The sequence below is a fragment of the Synchiropus splendidus genome, chromosome 4, assembly GCF_027744825.2.
Source record: "Synchiropus splendidus isolate RoL2022-P1 chromosome 4, RoL_Sspl_1.0, whole genome shotgun sequence".
NCBI lineage: Eukaryota > Metazoa > Chordata > Actinopteri > Syngnathiformes > Callionymidae > Synchiropus > Synchiropus splendidus.
This window is the reverse complement of record NC_071337.1, coordinates 24,437,016-24,461,489: the sequence shown is the minus strand read 5'-3', so window position 1 is coordinate 24,461,489 and position 24,474 is coordinate 24,437,016. Positions and strand designations below refer to the sequence as shown.

The window sequence follows — 24,474 nt, the reverse complement described above, 5'->3', positions numbered from 1 at the left end:
TAACATGATTACAAAAAAATGGGCACAGTATTATACACAAAATTGAAGGAATGTGTCCGGCAAGAAGAAGTATATGAAATCATAAGAAGTCAAGGGTTAAATATGTGATTTTAAACACATTCTTTCTTTTTTTTAATGGAACCCAAGCATATTTTTATTTTCACACAAAATGAAAAGGCTTTGAAGTTGTAACAGTCAATAGATGCATAAAAAATCAAATTCAATAACAATGCAATAGAGAACATCAGGTATCATTAACACCAGCATGGTTTTAGTATCACAACTGAAACTGTTTTATTTGTCCTCAGGTCACAAGATACCAAAGAAGGAAGTTCTTTAATACATTCAGCACCATGTCTGCATTTATTTCAATGGGCCTGCGTAAACTTTACAACTCAGTCTCTCAATACAAAAAAAAAGACTGAACTGAACAGCATAATTCGACTAAACAAAAAGAAAGACCTTCAAACAGGTTTCAGTACTGGGTACCGAAGTGCCGGTTGACCTTGAAGACTGCAACGTAGACAGCCAGACTGACAACAAAAAACTGCTGTTGCTGCTTCAGCCAAATAAGCTTCATCTTAACTGCACCCTCCCTGTCCCTGTAGTCCATCAGGAAGTTTTCGTCACAGCCAACCAAGGATGAATTTTGATGCACCATTCTGATGCCACTGGGGGCGCTCACGCACCAGACTGGTTTCTGGAACTCATCCAGCAGGGTTAGGGTCATCCAGCAGCACTTCTTCGAGACAATGAGAGAGCAGAAAGCAACAGTCGAAAGACCAGTCTTCAACATGGGAAGAAAAAGTGTGAAATCACCTTCACTGATCCCTCCAGTGTCTTGGTTCTCCAGCACAACCGTAAGTCTCCAGACAGTGGCCTCTGCTGGGAGGGTTTGCGCTCACTAATGGCCATCAATTCTACCAGTCCTCTCCGGATCTGATCTGAGCGCAAACAAAGGAATTCCCACTGGTTAAAAAAATGTGTGTTGTGTAATGGAATGAAGATGACCTCTAAGCAGGGCAGTTACATTTGCGACAGGAAAGCTGGTTGAACTGGGCGAACATGACTTCTGTGACTGTGTTGTGGAGAGCAAAGTGAAGAGTGTAGCCATGTAGACCAAAGTTAGGGTCAGACATGCCCACATAAGCTTCGCTAGGCAGCTCCACATACGCGCTGCGACAAAAAAACAATAGGTCGACGTTCAGTGGAACATAATGCACTTTGACTACATGTAGATGTCATTTATTTATTATTGTTTCAGCTTGATTGTTGCAAACAAGAAACACCAACCAGACTGGAGATCCCAGCAAACTCCTCTCTACCAGCCTGTGAAAGTGCAGAGCAACCATGATGAAAGCAACAACGTCATGACCCTACAGACAAACACACAATCGTGAAAGGTTATGCACATCATACTGTTCAAGAATACCAAGTCCACGCCGACTCACAATACTGTAGAGTTTTTCTGTTTATAAAAAAAAAAAAAAAAAGAATGAAGCCAGAGGAAAGAGGAGTTTTAGTTCGTGACCTAAGAATCTCTTCTTTGCTTCTGTTGAAGTCCTATTGGCTCCGTCATGCTGAGACCTACGCACAACTCTGGTACTCAGTATGGCAGGCGTGCGCTACTGGACTGGCCCAGGAGTGCAATGATTTTCATTTCTGTCTTTACAAGACAACCCTGTTACAGTGTAGGCGCAACAACAGAAGTAGAGTTTCACTTCCTAACATGATGTTTAAATAAAGTTCCACTCACTCACGGCACTACATTTTTCACCATTAGAAGGTCTACTGCCAAGGTGAGCCCTGGGACAGATATGGGATGAATATGCTCCAATATTTTTCATTTTTGGTCCCTCAGTCAAACGACATCCACCAGGGCAAACAACCATTCATTAGTTATTCACGCATTTTCTATATTTTGTCTGTAAATCATCTACAAAGCCATCTTATAAGTGAGGACAATTGGTCTGGTAGAGTCTCTCTTACCCTCCAGACCCCAACAATAAAAGCTGGGGCCAGAAATATCAGTTTGACGAATCTGTCTTTCCCTAATATATGACGCGGATGAGACGTCACATCCTGGGCCGTGATCAGAGAACGCCACTTGGACCTAGGAGAGAAGGGAAAATGCATGAGGCTCTACCTTTGAGTGAACAGGGAGTCGAGGAAGAACTTCACTTCATGACTTGACAGCCCATTACTGGAGGTTTCTTCACGCCGTAGAGCTGGATGTTTCTGATGTTGTGATATTTGAGAAAATCACAGTCGTTCCAGCAAATGGTCATCGAGGAACTGAGGAGGAAGGTTTGGCTCAGCTCCACTGTCATCGTCTGCCCAAAGCAATCACTCACGCTCAACTCCCAGTTCACTAGAGTTCTGCATGAAAAGAATCAATGCTTCAGCCCACTTCCTCAACAGTACCTGAAAAGTCACCAACCTCAGAACTCTTTTGGTTTGAACTGGTAGGCCCAAATGTGGGCAGATGTCCTTTAGCTCTCTTCTCCATTGTATCAGTCCTTGACCTGTTATCCCTCTGAAGTAGATCTTCTTCCAGTGGCCATCAGGCATCACTTCTGGCTCCTCCCTCACCTCCACTGTTTCATTCCCCAACTTTGGAGTCCAAGTTTGAAACCCAAATTCAGCCATATATATCTTTTTCCAGATGAGGCTGTCGAGGAAAAACTATCTTTATTTCAAGAGCACATGATGTAATTGCTGGTCAACTCTTTATTTGTATATGAAATACTCAAAACGTCATGGCCTTCACTGACTTCTAAACCCCCCATCAGGGGAGGCCACATGCTCCTGGCTTGAAATCTACCTCTCATAAATGACCAAGATCAATAATTCAAAGGTGGATGAAACCAGCTGTAAGTAAGTTTGCATTTGGCAGTGCCACAGGGAAATGAGTGTAATTGCAAGCTGTTTTAAAGCTGGGTCTCTGGTCCCGCCCCCATCCCACGTTTGTTTATGAGGAAAGACAGTGGCGAAAAAGCGAGAAAAAGTGACCACAGATGACAATATCCACAACACTGTGCAGCTTATACTTGCAAAGGCAACTCTAGAAGCATCTATCATTCAACATCAGAGATGTAGCTCCGTCATGCAGCCAGTGAGGAGAGGCAGGATCCAGCGAGAGGCGGAAGCAGCTGCAAGACCGACGGACCCAGATTATAAAACTTTATTTTCACCGCACGTTACAGAATGAAGCACAGGGTGAAGTTTGAACATTTATTGATTAGGTGACAACAAACCGCTATCTTTGGGTTATAAATCTGATAGACGCAGCATTCGTCAGGGTCTGTCTCCTTCACATGTCCGACTGGAATGCACAAGTTCCGCGAGCAACGGACCTCATTCATTGTGATGTTCCTTACGGGATTGTTCCATGAAAAACATGCTGAAAACCTTCATGTTCATCTCATCGGCTCTCATTTATGCAGTGGCGTTTACAGCGCTGTAGAACAGGTGAAGGAGCGGCCTTTTTCCTCTGGCTGTATTACATCATGACTGTCATGTGTTTCAATAAGGAGCAGACAAACAGCGATCAGAGCGTGAGCAAAGCGTCCGTTCGCACGTTTATTTCGAGTTGACTGTGGACACAGACGTCAGAGTTGGAAACCATTCTTCTTCAATCAGTACCAGAACAACAGTCAGGGATGATGAAATGTGTACCGCTGGTCGCGTCTCTCACCAGATCCAAGCAGGTGTGCAGATCAGAGGACTCACCGGCAGCAGCTACAGATAGAACATGAGATATAACATGTTACATGTCCAAATGCTTGTGGACGTTAGCCACAGACGTTAGCCGCTAACAGCTAATGTCGGAGCTAATCTGTTTTGCTGGCTATATCTACTGAGATAAACGCAATAAAATGGGTAACGGCACTTACACGTTATCGCAAAAATAGGTTCCTCACATTTGTTAACACACCGAAGACCCGCGGTAAGCACAAAGGATGCCTTACAAGTCTGGTACAAACACTGTTTTTCACCACAATATATTGACTACCATGACTAGCACAGTTATTAACATTGTGGCTAATCGGTTTGGCCAGCTATATGTTCACTGAAGCTTCGACAGTGCAATACGACAAACAGCAAGTCATTTTCGCAGGCAATCAATTCACTGAAAACCTATTTTCACCATACACTTAGTATATCTGTCCCGTTTTAGCACCACAGTTCATCTGTTTCACAGCAAACAAACATATATACTACACTTATATACAAACAACAAGCATACAGACATTTGTTTAATGATTTGGCAACACAACAGAGACAGCAGTGAACACAAAATTGACTTACAAGTCGAGTAGAAACATCACTTCAGGATCAGATGAAAATTCTTTTGTAGCTCTCAGTCATTGCCAGGCTGTAAATGCATCTCCAATATTGACTCTTGTCCGAGATATTGCTCTGTCATTCCATTCTTCTGCCATGATGCAAACAAAGGAACGCAGCTCGCTGTCGAGGTCGCTCTGCCCTTCTCTCGCAAAGTGTTGCGGGGGGAGTTGGGGCTGTGATGCCACTCCCTACAGGTGGCTCACCCACAGAAAGTTAGTTAGTTAGTCCAAGGGAGCATATAACAGAGAGCTGAAGAGGGATTTTGGACTGTTCAAAAGGACACCTGTCATCTCAGCATCTCAGGAAATATGAAAATTATCCATTTCTGTCTGAATGTTACACATTGTTGCTTTAATGTGAACTCCATCACCAAAAGGCATCCTGTTCAACACCTTTTCATGGCTATTATAATCAATACTATGAATGCTAAAGCCTCTTCAGAATTCCTGCTTGTTAGATGAATTGTTTGGGGGGTTTATTTATTTGTTTGTTTGTTTATTTTAATAATACCATGTGACCTACTTATCTGTTGCAAGTCGGTAGAAGAGCTTGTTGACCATGCTGACGCAGAACAAGGAGGAAGCATCCAGGTAGGACACAATCTTCAATAAGGCCTCTGTTGGCAAACTGCACAGAAAGAGGAAGAAAATGGACATCATGTTGCTGTAATCTTTTGCTGGAGTACTGTGGGAACCACAGCTGTCGACGAGAAACTCGGAACAGATACACTGTTCCTCCATATGACGAGGTGCATATTATACATTATATATATCGGAGTAGTGAGTCCCCACACGTCAATCAAACGTTCCCTCTTTTACCTTTCGATATGGATCTTTCCACAGCCCTCGGTTTTTGATCCTTGAATCCTGTAAACAACGTGCATACTATGAGCAAACGGCAGTAACAAACTGGATGTTAGCAGCTCCTACTTGACGAGAGGTCCACGTGACTTCTTCAACTGCTCTCTCCTCGTTTTCATCACTGCTCCACGTTGTCCCGTTAGTTTTTCAAGGTCACCACACTCACGGAGCCTCCCTGGACACGGCTGGGAAGGAATTCGCTCCAGAGCCGCCATCAAACTCCGAAAGAACTCTCCTCGTCCTGCCGCCATACTTCGACCAGTTCACACCACGCCTGGTGGCTCACGCTTCAATCAGTGCATGGGTTTAAAAAGTCACAACTTTCCCACTTACGTTTCGTTTGAGCGACTGAAAAGTAATGACAAGCAAAAATATATAAATAAACAAACAAACAAATTGCATTTATTGAGCTTTTCTAAACACGAGACTATAGCGCTTCGCAAGTTTGACCGCTAGATGGCAGCAGTGTTGTGCGCTGTTGTTTCACACCGCTTCAAATTGATCTGCTTATTTGCGCATTTTGCTGTACAGGGATTCGCCTCGTAGTTAAAGTGAGTCAAGAGATCCAAACAAAGCAGATGCAAACATGACTGTGGTGGCGGTAATTTACCTGCACGGCGGCCTCCTAGGATAATGTTGAGCTGCTGGCTTTGGTGAGGGATGCACAGTGTTACACAACAAGTTGTGTAATTTAACTAAAAGCACCGAAACTCGAGACTACACATGCACACTCACGTCAACTGACCCAACTTAGTTGTTGATGGCTGAGTCAAAGCAGAGAGGGCTCTCTGTCTGCGATGTAAACAGTGTGTCTCCTAGGAACCTACTGAATTATTCAAGCTTCCTCTGAAGAATGTCAATAATATTTCGTTTAATCCTCCTTTAACTGTTTGTCAAAGGCTATTGTAGTTTAATCTGACTTATAATGACGTAGTCATTTCATTATCAGTAAAGCTCTTAAGAGAATTAAATACAATATTTTAGCAGAGTACCAAGAATTTATCACTGAAAATTCAAGTGTAGTTTACAATTTTATTGTGAAAATCGTTGAATTGAGACAACAGGGTTTACAGATGTGGCTGATGCCAGGATGAGAATGAATATCTGACATAGACTCACATTGTGATTTATGTTCTCATAGTGCTTGTTTGTTGATTCATTTATCCCCCTGATACTTGATGCAAATGATTGAGAACAAAATGTGATTTCACAATGTCACCATATGTCAAAGTTCTGGTATAAATCATGATGGAAAAACATGCATTTCATAGCATGACAATTCATTTTTAGTGCAGAGATGAGAAGAGATTGCGCGATGGGAACATACTGCACAGGCAGAAAGTACAAGTAGAAAATATTGTTTCTAATTAAAAAAAAATAGGCATTGATTTGAATATTGAATAAGACAGCTTTTTTAACCACATTAATTAGCACTTAAAAGCTTGGCTCATTAAATAATTGACAGGCAGCTGGGACTGGCTTCTTGTCCCTTCGAAATGGAAGAAAATGTTTGTTTTTTTTCATATTTGTCTTTTCTGGTCGTCTGATTAATCAAATACAAATAGTAAACATATTTTGTTCAGAATTTATGAACAACTACAATAATAAAAATAATAATAACATGATACAACAAGAATGGCAGATTTCTATCGCCCTATTTATATCTGCCCTAGTGAACGGCAATGGATTTCCTGAAAATAATTTAAGAAAATATGTGTCAAAATTGGTGTTTAATTTGGCCTTGTGTTATGGTTTGAAATAAATCAGCATTAACATGTACAATATTATCAAATCACTATTGAACTACAACAGCCAATCGAGTCTTTGTTACGGCAGCCGGTGGCTGGATTAATGGCAATATCTAAGATCCAAACTTTAATCTCGCCTCGTTGCAGCCTGATCAGATTAGAAAGAGGAATGGGAGGAGGAGCTTGAGCAGGAAGGGGAGGAGCCACAGGTAGAGGAAGAGGAGGCGCCCTGCTCTTCTGTGTCCAAAGGAGAGGAGCGGCCGCCATGTTAACCAAGAAGCCCGGAGCCTCGGTCCTCCAGACGGGTGAGTTATGACTTTCTAGCCGACTAGAGCGCACCTCAACCGGCCAGTGTAGCAAAGACACTCCGCTGACTAGCCGTCATGTACGGTTTATTGATATCCTAAAAATACTCTCAAGTAAATGGTGAAAGTAGCGACTGCCCAATGCTGGATCACTTGAAGATTGAGATGTACTTATCATTAAGTGCTTTAATCCCATAAACAGCAGATAGGTGGAAGCTAATGTTAGCATTCGTGTTTTGAGCCTTTCTTTCTCTCTTCACTGGCCTTTTCAATCAATATAACTCCCATACCCGTTGCGTGGGTTTTTCGTTCTTTCTATCAAAACCGCGTGTGATGGTAGCAACACGGTATTTGGTGTCGTTTGGTTTGTTTTTCTTGGGTTGCTGGGTAATTTTAGGCCTCGACTCGACAGACAGAAATGAAGCTTCGGTTCAGTCAGAGGTCACTTGGTTTCTATTTTGGAATTGAAAAGTCAGTATTTATAGGTTTTAAAAACGTCGTTGTCAAATAAGCAGTGTACCCTCTGCGAAGACGTACTGGTCTCACAAGTTTCAAATGGAATGAAATTGTTGTGTGATACGGGGATCGGCTTTTTGTGGACACCACAGTTGACTTTTAATGTTTTTATACCTCTATCCCAAACGTTTGCTTATTCTGTTTTCAGTTTGTGAAACAGGCCTCCCATTCTTGTTTACATTCACTCTGTAACCTAATTATTGTACTGATAATGGTAGGCTCGAGTCGTCCATGTGTATTAACTGTAACAATGATGGTGCATTTGTCTGTAGCAAAGTAGCCTCAAATATTTATTTGACCTAGTTGTACTTGACAAAAACAAACTCCTTGAACGAGTAAGGTTTTACCAAAACTTAAATCTGAATAAGTTACTCCAAATACACCATGATAATACAGCCTTCATATTATGTCAGTAATTTTATTGAAACTGTTGATGTAAAATGGACCTGACAAACATGTTTATTTATAATCTCTGTCATGGAGGTGATGTGTGTCTGATTTCTGTGAGCAAAATAATTCAAAGCTATAGGCAGATTTCTAGTAAATTTGTCAGAAACACTAATTGTGGGACAAGGAACAGATGATAACATTTGTCTTTCAAGGATTTACGGCTCGTGGAGAACAGGCCTTCCTGGTCGTAGTTGTTCTGGCGAATCAGCAAAGATCAGCCGTCTACTTGCTTGGAGGAAGTCTGTGCTCTCTGAGTGCTTTTCTAATTGAGATGTAATGCAGTGCAAACCCCTGAGTGCAGATTTCGATGCAAACAGTAACCTTTATCGATAGTTAATTTCAAGTGTTCGCAGATAGGTGAGATGATATCTTAAATTATTATGAAGCATAATGGAATATGTTGCAGCTTTCATTTAATAATGTCTTGTTTAATGAAACCTGCCTTAATACCATTGTCTGTTGTTGTTACAGAATATAAGTCAAGAGTTAACATGTCTCACTAAAATAATGCCACTGGTTGCTTTGGCATTTTTCAAATTAATTCTTGCTGATGTTAAAAAAAGTGCAGAAACTGGAGAAATAAACTGGTTTTATTTAAAAATGTTAGTATATTTCCCCCACATTCTCAACATTTCTTTTGTCCCATATCCATCTCTGTCACCCATTCCTGCAAAACCTTGGCATTTGGTACATGTGCTGATCACGTGTCTCAGTTCCACTTATGTTCAGTGCAAGTCATCCGCTTGTTCGTTTGACTCACTTTATTCAGACGGATGGTTGAAAGCAACAAGGCTTTACAAAAATCAGACAATCTGCCATAGACGTGTCCTAACAGTGCTGACAAGATTACCCACAAGCCCCTTCGGGCTTTTTAAACGGCTGTATGTCAATTTTGTTTTGATGTAGGTGTTGGTTCAGCATGTTCCTCAACACAACGGCAAATATAACAGAAAAGACAACACTGTTGCTTCCATGTGATCAAATGAGACCAGGGGTGTTTCACTGTGATGTCTACAGTTGGTTCGTAAATCTGATTCTAGCAAAAAAAAAATGGCCAGTGTAATAAAGGTAACTTAATGTAATCTAAAAATCTGTACTCAAAGTATCACAGGAGACGACATGACATCATGGAAATGAAAAGTTGCAGAGTAAATCACTGTGTCAATGTGTGTCAGCAGAATTAGAATTGAAATGAATTAGCCACATTTTAGGATCAGGATGAAGTTGAATTATTTTGGAAATGTTTAAAAGGCTGATAAAAAGAAATGTGAAAACAAATCTTGTCTAGTATAACAAGTATATTCAAGTGATGGGCTTTATTTTAAATGTATTTGTGAAAGTAATGCCTTACTGTTTTTAATGTCTACTGTTTACCAATAGCAGCTAGATACAACTCCATTCACCACTCCTTGCCGCGTGTGATGGCTGTGACGGTGTTGTTAGTTGGTGAGCACAGGAGAAGACATTTCTGTACCACTGTTGATGTGAATGCTCATAATTTAAGGAAGCCTGACCACAACTTGTGAGGTTGAGGCATTTTGTTTTTGAGTACTTGATGCTCACGTAAGATTCGTCCAACTGAAGCCAGTAATTTGCTCGCAGTTTGTTTAAAAAAAAAAAAAGAATCGGTTTAATTTTGTGGCAGACGAATCAAATCAATGCCATGATGTGTTTTTACGTCTTGTCTTTTGTGTAGTTACTTTGTCATAGTTGTCCTTGATATTTAACGACTTGAATGTTCCTTTTAAGTGGAGTACTCAAAGCAATGCCAAGACACACCATGTCAATGTTTGTAAACACGGTATAAAAGCTCAACATTCTTTGTCAAGTGTTCACTGAGCCCTGTTCATTGGTGACCAAAATATCACTGTTGGTAAGTTTTGTGATTTTTGTGAATGGAACATATTTGATGAATATGCATCAGATATTTACAAAATTGGTTTTCAATGACCAACAGTGTGATGATTAGTTTGTCAATTTATCAAGAAAAATATACCAGACAAAAATGACAAAAAATAGCCTAAATTTTTATCTGCTATAGCGCATTAGCTTTTGAGTTTATTTATTCCTGTTCTGTGAGAATGTTTGGAGAAAGACGGTAAACAACATTGATAGATGTTAAGGAAGTCCTAATAAATCCTTTGAAAATTGGATTTTCATTGTAATGCACCACTATCTGTTGAATAAATCTTATATACTAGCAGTATTTGCCATTTGAGAATGTTGAGTATTTGAGTGTAACATGCAGTACGCAATTTCTCAGAGGTATATACCAGACCATGATCTAGAATTAATAGCACTCTTTATGAATGATTTATGTGAGTGAGGTGACTGATACTGGATCAAGTTTCTGTTTAAATGCCCGCTCAACCAAAATATCGCTCAAGTATAAGGATTCCTTTTCAGACTCATCACTTTAAATGGGAGCAGAACGTTGAGTGTCAACATGAAGATACCCCTGAACCCGCTGTACAGCGCAGCGACCCATTGCGATTAAAAAAAGTGAAATCAAAGGTTTTGACCATTTATTGCCTGATTTTCATACATCGCTTTGAGGATGTGTGGTATTTCTTACTATGATGGAGGTCGGATCGTTGCGGGTGTGCAGTCATCCTGCTGGGCCTTTTCCCACCCGTCCTGTCTAGCGACATGCCGAGCGTGCTCGCCTTTTCTCTGGCATTTCTAGCGCGGTGTCGTGTTCATAGTCAGCTTGCTGCTATTCCACTCTGTTAGCATGTTATTTGTGAATCTAACAGCATGGAACGCTGTAGCTGCTCTTGGCCTCAGATACTTTACCAACGGGTGCTGTTGAAGTGGAATGACTTCGTGAGACTTCTCGACAGTCATCTGCATTCACGTTATTTTAAAGGAGCAATTTGAACAATCTTTTGGAAGTCAAGTTCTATCTGTACGTTAGCACAACATCCTAAATATGAAGAAAACTCTTATTAAATGTCTTGATTTTACTTAAGTCTACCCGTAGACCTCGATAGTTTCTTGGTTAGGTTTGTTTTATTACTCATGGGGCGAACCACAAATGTTCCATTGGATCTCAACATTAACTGTTCCGCTGAACAAAATACTTACTTCCATGAAGTATGTAAGAAACTGCTGTTGCGTTGATTCAGAAAGATTCTGCTAAATGTCACTCTCAGGCAGACAGACGTGTGTGCCTGTCCAAGTCCAAGGTGTCAGTTTCCTAATCAGGTTGAATGTATTTAATTTATAACAGTGTGATTTGTTGCTATTGCAGAAAAAAGTAAAGGAAGAGAACGTCTTACGTACTGATCTCACTTTCTTTTGCATGTTAGTCAAGGACACACTTGGCCATCCAGTTAGCTGCCGGGCCCCTGAGCGTCCTGGGACACCCTGAACTGCAAAACATGGAAAAATGGACGCCTGGTTCTAATTCCGATTTATAATGCACTGGTTTCCCTAAAATGGGTATTTCCGCTCAGTAATTTCGCTGAATGTGATTGAAATTTGCCAATTCTCAGCCCTTTTGCTGCCGTAGCTTGGCCATCGCAGTTGGCCATATTTTGTTTACTGGCAAAATCTCGCAGTTATCCACATCTCACGAGTCGCAAAACCAAACATAGATACACACCTGATAAGACTGTATGCTTATCTTGCATAAATATATGAACTGTTGACACTTGGCATGTTGTCAGGGAAAGAATCATAATGACATTTTTTTCTCTTGTTTTTAATTAATCAGGGCCGTTCAAGTAAAAGAATTTCCCAGACCACCCCTGCATCTGAAGTGTTACAGCTACAGGGTTCATTTGTTATTTGACTTGGATGTTGGATACAGAAAGGTGCCCTAAGGATTCAGGTTGTAGTTCCAGTGTTTTGTTTGATAGCTTGTTAAATGAGGTGCGCATCTTCCTGAGATGTCCTTATTAGCTGGATTACGGCAAAGGTTCAGATTAGAGGCGGAAAGCAGCAGTGGCCATCTGTTTGCTTGAACCTGCTCGCCACTGCACGGATGCAGGAAGCTGCCGAGGAGTCGTCAGGACTCGTGCCACTGTACACCCGGCCGTCTCGTAGCTGTGAGAACGATGGCAGATGCAGTTGGTCACGTGTAGATATTTTTAGCAGCTGCTCGATCAGAAATGTGAATGCTTTGCGTTCTCTGTCATGAATATAGGTTTAGTAACATTTTATGGATTTGTGGTGTCATAATGCTCACCGTTAATGTATTTTTATTTAAAATATCTTAGTTGTTTATAATATTCAGTGTTTCTGGGTTTGGCGGGGCAGATGTGCAGGCTCATAATGCCATGCATATCCAAGAGTTTACTGACAGAGGAGCTCTTAAGTTTATCGATGAAAGTATTAACTATCAGACTTCAAAGGGCAACATGCAACACCAGGACAAGCTGAACTAAGATGGTTTTTGGAGTTGCGAGAGTAGGTATTTCCAGTTACTGCCCAAGAAAGTTAGACATTGATGTCAGTTTTCAGACTATTACTGTGTCTCGTAATCTATTAAGTGTTTTTATGGTTGACCAAAAAGTGGCCTTTTTTGAGAAGAGGCTTTTTAAGGAACACATTCCACCCCCCCTTTTTTTTTTACTTTGTCATTACTTGGTTATAAGGTACTTTCAATATTGGTGTGTAACATGCAGCTATTGCAAAATGAGAGGTCAGTCTGAGAATAATCTACTTGATTACCCTGATGCATTTGCCACTGAAAAGACTCGATTTGTCTTCAAATGCCTTCAACACACTAGAGTTAATGGTGGAGATCAGAAATATATTCCAAGTAAAAGGACAACCTGTGTTGTTAAAGTAGTCTTTTGTCTAAACAAACATTTCCACAAATTATTATCCTGACCTCAGTTTTAACAAGTGGAAAAGTACAGCAACCTGGTTGCACTGGTTAGTACTTCAGTTGTCCAGCATGATGGTCATTTGATGTCAAGTGCAAGTACTTTTATGTTTGCATTGGATACATGTGGTGTTGACACATTGTTAATTACATTTGCTCCTGAAATAACTTTCTTAGAAAATTCGCATCATGCAAATACTTGGAAGTATAGATGTTTACTATTTGTTTCTCTTTAATGTCATATAGAAATATATTTTCTTCCTTTACTATGGGGGGTACAGGGATTTCCTGATTCATTCTGAGAAGTGAGCAATCCTCTCATACCCACCTGTTTGTTAATGTCTAAGCTGACGGTGACAGACATGTTGTGTTTCCTGAATGTCTTCTAGTCTTTGTTTTCCCTCACTGTTTGGTCACGTGGCTGCTGGTGTCAGCTGTCTCGCCCCAAGCTTATCTAATCAACACTTGTGCAAGATTTCAAAAGGACTTTTAGTGTCTTTTGTTTCTTTTTTTTAATCAAGTTTGAAGGATATTGTCAAATGCCCTGTGGAGAAAATGGCTAAGTCTGTCCAGTTTACCGTGCAGTAACTGACCGGCGTCTGTATTAAGAGTTCTGCAGGGACATCCAAACTTTGACCTCGGTAGGTTGTGGTTTAAAGGAGCGTTGGCTGCTCGGGGTGGTGGGAGCAAGAGAGAGATGCAGGCAGTGTGTCAAGGATTATCTGACTATTTTTAAACCTTCATTCACCGTAAAGTGAGCCAACCTAACCTGAAAAATTCTGGGTGCAGTGTGCCTGATGTAAACAATGCAGTCACTTCAAACTAAATACAGTATACACTAGCTCGCACTATTTAGGTCATACTGGGCTTTTTTTTAAGTCTTTAGTACACAATAATCAACTGTTTTATCTGTTTTCTTTTCTACACGAGTTGGAATCTTTGTCACTTAATGTTTGTCAAGTGTTGATAATTGTTGCTTTGCTTTTTTTTTTTTTTTTTTACCAGAGATAAATGGGCATGCCGGAAATCTGGGGAATTCATCATTGCATAAGTCGTAAACATACCAAACTGAACAGGCAGGCACATTAATGTTCCGGACACGTAGTTGTCTTTGTTATTCTTCCTGGTTGACATATTTTCTTTCCCTCAACTTCAATTGTTTGCTATTTTAGGCCAACCTATTTGAGGAAATGAGGAAATTGTGTTTTTCATTTTGTTTTGCTGTATCAGTCGATCAATAGCGGCTGTAGTCCGTCGTCTGGTCGTGATAGCCACTCAACTCTACTGAATGGCTACAGCTGACTGATTTCGCACCGTAAGGCTTTGTGTAACAGGTTTTGATAAAACAATGACTTGGTAGTAGCCAATGGAAGTGATCATGCGGGCAAGTACTTGGGACAGAGCTTTTCTGAAACAACGTTCCATTTCATTTTGAAGTCGTTGTAGCATTATGAGGCACAATATTTATAGCGTCTCATGTCTCTGGATGTTACTTTGTTGTGGATCTGTCTTCAGTTGGACACTCTGATATTTGCCCTGTCTGTTTACTGACACTGGTTTTGTCTTGCAGGCAAAGTGGGCGAGCCGGTCTACTCTCCTGGTCACAGCGGCTCTCAGACAACATCGCCTGTAGCTCTGCCACCGCTTCGCAACAACAACCTCAACCCCCTGGCGGTAAATGAGACACGCACAACAACACTGCGCCACTTTGTTTCACTCTCATCTTGACCGTATACTAAGAGTTGTGATATTTGGAGAAATTCACTGAAATGTTGAGCTTAATGGCTGTAAGGATTGTTGTCATGGCAATTTATTGCCACTGCTTTTAATCTTCCTACCTCTTTTTGCTCATCATTGGCAAATAAATCACATTTGGAAGGTGTCATTTGAGTTCACGTGGCTTCAGATAGTATTGCTTTGATTACAAACTAGTATTAAGTAGCATTAAAGTTAATTATTATAGCTCACCTTTTGGGCATTGTGGCATGTTTAGGGTTAAGAGTTGTTTCATACGATTAGCCTTCTAAAATGTCAATATAAACTTCTATCTGATAGAAGTTAAGCCTTGTCTTAAGCCTTTAATTCTCTATGAATTTAGCACCAATGACAGTACACACGACGAATAATTGTTCAAGAGTACTTTGGTAATATTTCCAATTGCAAATTTGTTCATAATCTGAGAGTGTTAGCTTCTGAGAGCTAATAGCAGGCCATCTGTCTGAACAGCACTTCTCATGACTATTAATAGCAGCTACTAGAAGCAGCTGTTTGGTTTATAGTTGGGAGTAAAACACACTCAGACTAAGATGTTACAAAGTTACTGAGGCATACACGCTTCATTGCTCCTCTCATGAATGATGTTGTTGTTCTGGTTACATCACAATTACGATCACGATTTTATTTATTTATAAAGTGGTAAAATTCAAAATTTCCTGCTTCTCAAAATCGACGAAGAGCAGCTGTGTTGCTTGATCTGATGACCATTTAAAGTCCACAATAGGTGTCTTGTTTTGGGGGTGAAATGCAATTTGTCCCTGAATGCCTCATGTGAGTCTGCTCTGAATGTGATGTGTCACATTCAGAGTTTAATTCTAGAAATAATGTGTCCATTATTTCTAGAATTAAACAAAAATACTCTTCACTCTTACAGTGTTGTCAAGGTAGTGTTTTTTGAAAACCTTTATTTATGTGACACCCAAAAAGGAAGTATCAACTTGATATTCCATATGTGTAGTCCTTCTTTCAGAAGGATTTTTAGTCTCCGTTTTGTGTTTTGTCTGTGGAAATGGCTTATCCTCTATGCAGTTTTATGACATGTATAATGAATGCCAAATTAATATGAAATTCAATTTTATGTCAATCAGTGAGTGGGGGAAAAAGGTAAATAGCAATTTTAAATATTATGCACCACCAGATGAACCTTCTCACATTAGGGTCGTTTGAATAAACAATGTATATCAAGTACATAAATGTAATGTATGAAATATTTTCTAAAACATTGACCAGGCAGTGATATGTTGACCAAAATGCACACCCTTGCTTCTTTCCTGAATTAGTTCAAGGAATGAGAAGAAACTAGGATTGACTTTCAGAGAATTGGGTGATGACTCGCATGTTGCTTCTGCGAGGTTAAATCATCAGGACACACCTTTGTTGATTTGTGCCTCTGCAACATAACGATTTAATACTCTAGACAGTCAAATGTTTATGCAAACAAGCCCTGGTTGAACCTGAATTTGGTCTTCTAATCCAAAATATTTAACAATTTGTCAACGAAATGTGACACTTGGCTTTAGCCTGGTGTTCAACCTTGTTTTGGGAATGTTTAGCATCAAGCCAAGCCTAGTGTGTTTGTTCCATCTGATCATCATAAAGAACTGTGGGTGAAAGAAATTAAACAAAATTCAGTTCTGCTATGTGAAAGGGTGCAGGTGTGTTTGTCTCCACAACAACATAATGAATTCTGATCTGAACCTCATTCGCGCTCCAGTAGACATGCTGACTCACAAGCATAAATTATCTAGATGTGGCTGCTTGATGTCGTCATCAACATGCATTTGGGGACACTGATATCTGAAGCTTGTTGAGTAAACACAACATGATGCTATCTTGTTTTAGTCGCTGACCTCAGTCCGAGGTATCACCATTGATTCCTCTGTTCGCTTTTTTCCAATATGCCTGTCGTGTCTCCAGATTGTCACTGATCTAGTGGTTTACTTTCTTGAGATGATGAATTTTACTTTTGGACTTAAATATATGAAAGTGCTTCTTAGTCAACGTAGTAGTACAGAATTGTGTTGCGTTATTTTTAATAAGGCAAGAGGTGGACTAAGAAACAGATCATATATAATTTTCTTTTTTTTTTTTTTTTATGACAATGAATCATCTTAACAATCTTATGGGATTGTCTCTTTATTTGATTTATATGTTCCAGATTTTCTTTGTTTAAATTAAGCTACAACACTTAAAATGCAGACACATGCTCTGTTAAACATCCAAATCTGTGCTGGTTACATTATTGACAAACATTTCCCTGCAGGGAGGCTCCAAAGTCGCCATGTCGGACGCCGTCCAGCTGTCATCCCAGTCGCAGGTCCATGTTGCACAGCTGTACGAAGACAACACCAACCGGCGTCCGGTACTGACCTCCCAGCCGAACGGCCTGGCGCCACTCAGTTCAACGCGCCCGGGCCTGCCCCTGCCAGACCGCCACACAACCGCCTCGGACCCACAGCACCATGGGCGACAGGGCAGTGCCACCTCTAATAAGTCTGTAGATGGCAAACCAAAACCCACGTCCCTGGCACCAGAGCAGGCCATGAAGCAGTTCATGCCCAAGATGTCATCGTTTGAGCACCATGAGATTTTTAGCTATCCTGAGGGTGAGCAATGTGGTCCCCCAATCAGGACTGGTGTTATATCAGTTGGTGACTGACATTGACCTCCATCTCTTTGTGCTTCAGTATATTTTGTTGGTCCAAATGCCAAGAAGAGGCCTGGCGTCATGGGTGGAGCAAACAACGGCGGCTATGACGACGATCAGGGTTCTTACATTCATGTTCCCCATGACCACATCGCATATCGCTTTGAAGTTCTTAAAGTCATCGGCAAAGGGAGCTTTGGGCAGGTAATGAGACCTTTTGTTGTGTCGTCTTCTAGTGTGCTTAACACACTCACACACTGTAGTTAGGCACAGATGCACTGTTATTGGAACTGTCGTGATTGACATGTGGTATTTTCCCATTAAAAGGTTGTGAAAGCTTTTGACCACAAGACACAGACCCATGTTGCTCTAAAAATGGTCCGCAATGAGAAGAGATTCCACCGGCAGGCAGCAGAGGAGATCCGGATCTTAGAACACCTGAGGAAGCAGGACAAGGACTCCAGCATGAATGTGATCCACATGTTGGAGAACTTCACCTTCCGTAACCACATCTGTATGACCTTCGAGCTTCTCAGCATGAATCTCTATGAGCTCATCAAGAAGAACAAGTTCCAGGGCTTCAGCCTCCCGCTGGTCAGGAAGTTTGCCCACTCCATCCTCCAGTGCCTGGACTCTCTCCACAAGAGCCGCATCATCCACTGCGACCTGAAGCCTGAGAACATTCTGCTCAAACAGCAGGGGCGCAGTGGCATTAAGGTCGAGATGCTCACACCACCAAATCACTCATTATATTCTGATAGGAGTTTGTGACACTCTTTTCTCTCTGTTTGCCTGCAGGTCATTGATTTTGGTTCCAGTTGTTACGAGCACCAGAGAGTTTACACGTACATCCAGTCCAGGTTTTACCGGGCACCAGAGGTCATACTCGGCAAGTCACATTTTTATCTCGGGAGAGGGAAATATGAAATTATGTTATTGAGACTTGGTCATGGAGTCTGTTTTCGGGTGGTGGCTGTCCAAATGGCTCAGAAACAAAAATAAATTGGATTGTGCGCAGTTGCGTCTGTACATGTCCTCTTTAGTAGAGTAGAAGCATGAGCCTTAAAAGGTTTTCCCTCAAATTGAGTTAATGGCAAAAACATTTCATTTTGTCATCTGTTCTCAGGTTCCAGGTATGGGATGCCTATTGACATGTGGTCACTGGGTTGTATCCTCGCTGAGCTGCTAACCGGCTGTCCGTTGCTCCCGGGTGAAGATGAAGCCGACCAGCTGGCCTGCATCATCGAGCTACTGGGCATGCCCACTCAGAAGTTACTCGACGCCTCCAAACGTGCAAAGAACTTTGTGTCATCCAAAGGCTACCCCAGGTACTGCACTGTTACCACCTTGCCTGACGGCACCACGGTGCTGAACGGTGGACGCTCTCGTCGGGGGAAGGTACGAGGCCCCCCATGCAGCAAAGACTGGAGCGCTGCTCTGAAGGGCTGTGACGACCCACTGTTTCTGGACTTCCTGAAACAGTGTCTGGAGTGGGACCCAGCACTCAGGATGACACCTAGCCAGGCGCTACGGCATCCCTGGCTTAGGCGGCGTCTCCCTAAACCACCTACAGGAACCACCACTGGGGACAAGAGTGCCTCATCCAAACGAGAGGGTACCATCACCTCAATCTCCAAACTGGCTACCAGCTCCTCCACCACGTCATCCTCCACCAAAACCAGGACTAACTTGGCAGCCATCACAGATGCTAATGGAAATATCCAGCCTCGGACAGTTCTACCAAAGCTGGTCAGTTGAGAGTGAGCGCACTCCACTGCTGTGGCGGGACGAGTAAAAGCTTCCAGCTGGAGCCGATGAAACTGGTCAGTCCAGTTTAAGTTTTTTTATTTGTTTCAGGGGCTGTCACAGCACTGGGGTGCGTTTAGGACTAAGACATGGTAATGCTACTGACCAGCCGGAATGTGGTCATGCAAAGGAGCAGAAAGGATTTGTAAGTGTGTTCACACACCTCACTCCAGCAGCCCTGTCTGAACCTGACAGCTGTGATCATTCGAAGATAAAATGTTCGGCTGCACAGACAATCACACTACACTTTGTAGCTCCACACACACTCAAAATCTCCATGGTGCTGACAGAGGGAACAAGGCTTTTTAAAACAGTTTTTTAGCACATAATTTGTATCTTAAAGAAAATCTGATGATTAGACACCAAATACTTTTTACTATCTTAATATTCACGGTGTCATGGGGCTCTTTGTTGATAACAAGTCAGGTGAATCCTTGCAAGTATCAGTTAATGGCTTTGAGAACACATTGCCATCATTGGTACTGGGTTTTTTTCAGATCTAGCTTTGACCACCACGTTAGCCTTTGGCCTGTGAACTGACTTGCTACTGACAAATGTCGCCTTTTTTTTAAAACTCTCTTACAAGACCAGCAGCAAGCAAACTTTGAGTAATGAAGCTAGCAATAGTTGGCTTAATATTTGCCTTTGTCAGGCGTCTGCTTACGAGCCTTAGTTTTTGACCATATCATGCAAGCTCTCCACTGCCAGGCCTTAAAAGCACAGACAGAATCGCAGGATTTGAACAGCGTGGAGAGAAATGTAGAGAGGGAATGATTGTCACCTAAATGAGCCTCAAGATGTGAATTGATGGTTGTGTTAAAAAAAAAACACAGACATCCCAGTAAAAAGTGATTCTTTATCCAGGGTTTAGTTTGACCAATCATTGTTTGTGTTCCACAAGTGAAACGGGGATGTGAAAGAATAGAGCAAGTCGGTTGAAGAAAACAACATTTAATGAGAGCCAGAAAGTTGATTAGTTGATGGTCCTGTTGTAAAGAAAATGAACGTTTTTGTCACAGACTGGTCTGTGCAAACCTTAAAAGGATAGTTTTGGAAATTGTGGATTAAAAAAAAAATCACTGACATAGGAACTGCTTTGGAAAATGTCAAAGCTTTTCATAAACAAATGTGTGACAAAACTGAAGTGACCCAAATTAAATGAATGAAGTAGCGTCTTAAGCTGAAAGTAAACGTGTGTTATGGCAGAGGCGTAAAGGACAAGCTGAGCTCTTCTGGTTGGAAGAACAACCATGTAGCTAATGATGGTGTAGGCAGAGGACGATTGCAGAGCTTTTCAGGTTGAGGCATAACAACTGCTCCACACAAGTACAATTGGATTGAATGAGAAGCCAGTCACACCAGTATGTAGTTTCCATATTTAAAATATTTTCTAAATATATTGCTTAAAAATATCAATATTTTAGGCAGATGTATTGACAACAACGATGAAAATGTGGTAATCAGTCTGGTTGAATCGAACAGTTTCAACTCTTAAATATCTTTTCAGGCATTTCAAACTAAATTAACGTATATTAAATTATGGTTGTTTTCCATTGTAACTTCATATATTTTGACTCTTTTGGTATTTTTTTGGATAGAACTGATAGTTGCGTCTGGTGTGACTGGGCTTGAGTCATTTTCGTCTCTGCACATGTGTGGTCATAAATATTAGCAATACAATGAAGTAGACTGTTATATCAGCTAATGTGTAACAGTGGTCAGGCCTGTGTCGCCATGTGGCAGTCAAAGGGGTCAGTATTGGTTGTCACATCAATGTTATGCTGATGACAAATTGTCTCTTATTTATTTCCTATCTTTAGTATTTATTAATACATAATTACTACAATGTGCAGTTTATACTTGAATGTGTGTGTGTCGGTTTGTGTGTAGCAGCGTGTATGTGCAATTTTGTTTTTTTTTTCCCAAAAGCTTGTTCCCTCACACACATGCACACACACATGCACACAAACCCAAAAAATTGTCTGCAAGCACGCTGTTTTTAAGTCACTATTGGACAATGATGAAGAGGAGGATGACGATGGAGCTGGTTGTTACTGTGACGAAAAGTAGCACACTGTTGGATAACAGCAGCGACAGTGCACCGAAGGAACTGATAAGGACACTACCTACTCCTCTCATCTCAGGGGAAGTCCCGCCTTCTCCTGGACCCAGAGACAAGAAACGGAGGAGGCGGGACGTGGGGGCCGCCTCTAAAATGTTATTGTTTTTCTAAAGATTTGATTGTGTTTTTTAAATATTGTTTTGTGAGACGGGATTGCTGAGAGTCGTAACTTTGTGCCTTCAGTATCTCATCGCCATGTTACACACTCACGTTTTTTTTTTAACAGTTACAGAGAAACACTAAAATATAGACCCACATGGCTATTTTAATTTTAAGACAGTTTAGCTGCCAAAATCAGAGAGCTGATCAGCTCCTGTTTTTTTATTTAGCAGTATCCAAAGACCCACATGATCTCTGGCCATCACTTGAAAACCTGAGCAGCACTGGAGAAAGTTACAGCCCTTTCCTTTGCCCTGGAATTTCTCATTCATTTGCCCAAAATTTTAAGCATGATTAGAGTGCAGTTTTGTTGTGGTTATTCCACAGTCATTGGGTGTGTTACAGTATGTATCGGCAATATTTTATAAGGGCTGCTTCATCCACCCTTCTGTGTTTTGAGTTAGACATAGTTGATGCTAACGTACAGACATACGTACATCTTTTAACCTTCTCTGCTTAAATTCTAATCTTGTCAATGAAGCAGTATTTTTGTAAAAGAGATGAACCGACGTGACTGTGGAATAATCTCATCCAGGTGGACTTGGACATTGGAGCATTTAGATATAGAATGTCAATTACAAATACAATGTCAATGATTATTAGTTGTTTAGCAGCCAACAGGTGTTGCCAAATGATGAGTGTAAATGCTTCTACCAATTTTATTTCCATGTCGATTCGCGTTTTGTGGACCACTCATTGTCCACCCCATCATTATGTCTCAATCATTATCCTTTTGGTTTTAAAACCTGATGGTTTTAGGAAACAATATGCAGTCATCTTGTCCTCATTGGTCAGAGATAATGTTTACAGAACAGGAGACCTTCGCCAACAACAGATGGTAGCTTTAAATTGACGAGCACTGACATCTGTGTTTGGGTCGAATGACATGGCTGCACAATATACAGACACATATCAGCTAGCTGACGCCAACGACAGGGCCAAGCTAACACTAGCCTATCAACTGTTAGCACTGATGTTAGCTTTCTACAGACACACTAACTAGCACTGCGGAACAATTTTCCCCAGTGCAGGGCTTTTAGCAAGTTGCTCCTAGCATCTGTCTCCCCCCTTCTCTCTCTCTCTCTCTCTCTCTCTCTCTCTCGCTGTCACTCTCTCCCTTCTACTCTCTCTCTCTTTAAGTTGGTACCTCAAACTGCTCAGTTCTCTAGTATTGCTGTTACTATTTTTGTGACTAACACAGGGCATTTGGTTTATCTTACCAAAGTGCATTCCTTTACAACGCTTGCACACGGATAGCTCAAAATTATGGACAGGAAGTACAAAGCAAGGAAAACGAAGAAACACTCTCCTTTAGAAATTGTAAAAAAAAAAGAATAAAAGGTGTTAAAATGCGTTGCTGTTTGAAAAATTGAACCGACCGACTGTTAGGATTAATGGAAGAGCAATGACAAACAGTAGCTACCCTCAGCGCATTGCCTCGGTAGCGAGTTCGACCGCTCGCTGGTTTATGCTCTCTTTAAAGTTTTGTGCAGATTACGAATAGCTAGCATGAATTGGCGCTGGATTTCTATCAAGTTTGCCATCTGGGTTTTTATTGTGGATTTTACCTGTACGTCACGTGAAAATGTTGAATCTTTTTTGGAGAGGGTTGAAAGCGCTGCTGTGCCATTGTGCAGCGAGTTTTACAATGTACTGTATCTACTGTACAGAACACAGAAGTCGACACTTTTCTAGTGAGCCTTTGTTAAATTTTATTGTGGTGGAAAATTACTATTATTAATAAAATGTTTTATTGATCATTTTGTCGTACACTTTGTGGGATGGGGGGGGTGATGTTGACAACACTAATATAACCGACCTGTTTTCAAATTGTGTTCATCATATTCTTTACAGATTTAAGACTAACAGATATTACGATTTCAGTATCTCTCTCAGGCCGCCCACTGCGTACACCAGAAGGCGATGAGTTCCGACAGGATGTGAAAATGTCTGAGTGAGGAATATTTGAACTGAGTAAGTGGGAGTGGACAGACTGCCGATTAGTCATGTGGAGTGTTGCCTGAGTGACTCAGAGTTGAGTTTCCCTTCCATCCTTGTGTTGGATTGGTTTTATCTATCGTCACTTCAGGTGTAATCCTTTCTTGTAGACTACTTGGCATCGTCTGGGAGTAATGAAATCCTGTTGGCCCACGTAGGTTTTGTGCACCAGGATTTCCCTGGACATATGGCAGAGCTGCGGGGTGTGCTCCTTTCACCGTTCTTTCTCTTTCAGGTGTAGCAAACCTCTGGTCGCCTGAGGAGTTCTGCTTCATCAGAAACAAGATATAGTCATGATAATGTTATCCAGGCCTTTGTGATCTGGTGGCCAACAGAAGTACATATTGAGGTTATGGAGCTCCAACCTCATTTTAATGTGATGAAATAAAGTTGCCTTTCATATTCATCCACGGGACTCACAAGTCTGGGCCCATTACGTAAGCGGTGCACCAGCCTTTTTTGCAACGAACCATGTCTTAAGACATGACTGGATCAAGTCCACCCCTCCTCCTCAAGATAGAACTGAGTGTCAGCCTTGCACGCTCTTCCTTTCTCACACTCCTTATGATGCGATAATTAGTTTGCTATGGCAACGATCAGCATCCACCTGATCGGAGCGACTTGTACCTTATTTGGGCCGCGGGGCGACCAACAGGAAAAGCACATGGCTGCTAAATTTAGATGCCAGCAGTCAATGGAAGTCTGCTGCCAAGCTCAAGACCAGACTGCTGCATTAAATCCTAACTCTGAAGCTCTGTATCTCCTTGAATTATATAGCTAGATATAATATTGTATTCTTCTGTACAAAAATTGTCTTAGTAGTGCTCCATCTGCTTTCAGTCCAAAGCTGCCTGAGTGGTAATGTGACTATGTAGGTTAAGCTGGATTGTTGTTTGGGTAGTT

General features: G+C 41.3%; 2 protein-coding genes across 3 annotated transcripts; one reads left to right on the top strand and one right to left on the bottom strand.

The window, feature by feature from the left end:
• Positions 1-147: 147 nt before the first annotated feature.
• LOC128757546 (F-box only protein 15-like) lies at positions 148-5,636 on the bottom strand. Of its 2 annotated transcripts, XM_053862927.1 has the most exons (11): positions 5,544-5,636; positions 5,280-5,484; positions 5,169-5,216; positions 4,873-4,977; positions 2,441-2,671; positions 2,182-2,379; positions 1,990-2,113; positions 1,294-1,376; positions 1,031-1,176; positions 820-944; positions 148-742 (listed from the first exon to the last, which is right to left on the bottom strand). In XM_053862927.1, the coding sequence occupies exons 2-11, from the start codon at positions 5,459-5,461 to the stop codon at positions 476-478; spliced, it is 1,509 nt and encodes a 502-aa protein (XP_053718902.1). In that variant the 5' UTR covers positions 5,462-5,484; positions 5,544-5,636; the 3' UTR covers positions 148-475. The 2 variants fall into 2 exon arrangements, with proteins under 2 accessions (XP_053718902.1, XP_053718901.1); XM_053862926.1 differs by having other exon boundaries at positions 5,280-5,547.
• Positions 5,637-7,181: 1,545 nt separating this feature from the next.
• Positions 7,182-23,342, top strand: dyrk2 (dual-specificity tyrosine-(Y)-phosphorylation regulated kinase 2). The gene is made up of 7 exons (XM_053863222.1): positions 7,182-7,263; positions 14,634-14,737; positions 17,103-17,445; positions 17,527-17,690; positions 17,814-18,203; positions 18,285-18,375; positions 18,613-23,342. The coding sequence occupies exons 1-7, from the start codon at positions 7,224-7,226 to the stop codon at positions 19,242-19,244; spliced, it is 1,764 nt and encodes a 587-aa protein (XP_053719197.1). The 5' UTR covers positions 7,182-7,223; the 3' UTR covers positions 19,245-23,342.
• Positions 23,343-24,474: the final 1,132 nt, after the last annotated feature.

Coding starts and splice junctions, on each gene's coding strand:
- LOC128757546 (XM_053862927.1), bottom strand. CDS start 5,461: ATGGCGGCAGGACGAGGAGAGTTCTTTCGGAGTTTGATGGCGGCTCTG. Junction 5,217..5,279: donor TCACGTGGACCTCTCGTCAA/GTAGGAGCTGCT, acceptor CGTTGTTTACAG/GATTCAAGGATCAAAAACCG. Junction 945..1,030: donor CCAGCTTTCCTGTCGCAAAT/GTAACTGCCCTG, acceptor GTTTGCGCTCAG/ATCAGATCCGGAGAGGACTG.
- dyrk2 (XM_053863222.1), top strand. CDS start 7,224: ATGTTAACCAAGAAGCCCGGAGCCTCGGTCCTCCAGACGG. Junction 17,446..17,526: donor GATTTTTAGCTATCCTGAGG/GTGAGCAATGTG, acceptor TTTGTGCTTCAG/TATATTTTGTTGGTCCAAAT. Junction 18,204..18,284: donor AGGGGCGCAGTGGCATTAAG/GTCGAGATGCTC, acceptor GTTTGCCTGCAG/GTCATTGATTTTGGTTCCAG.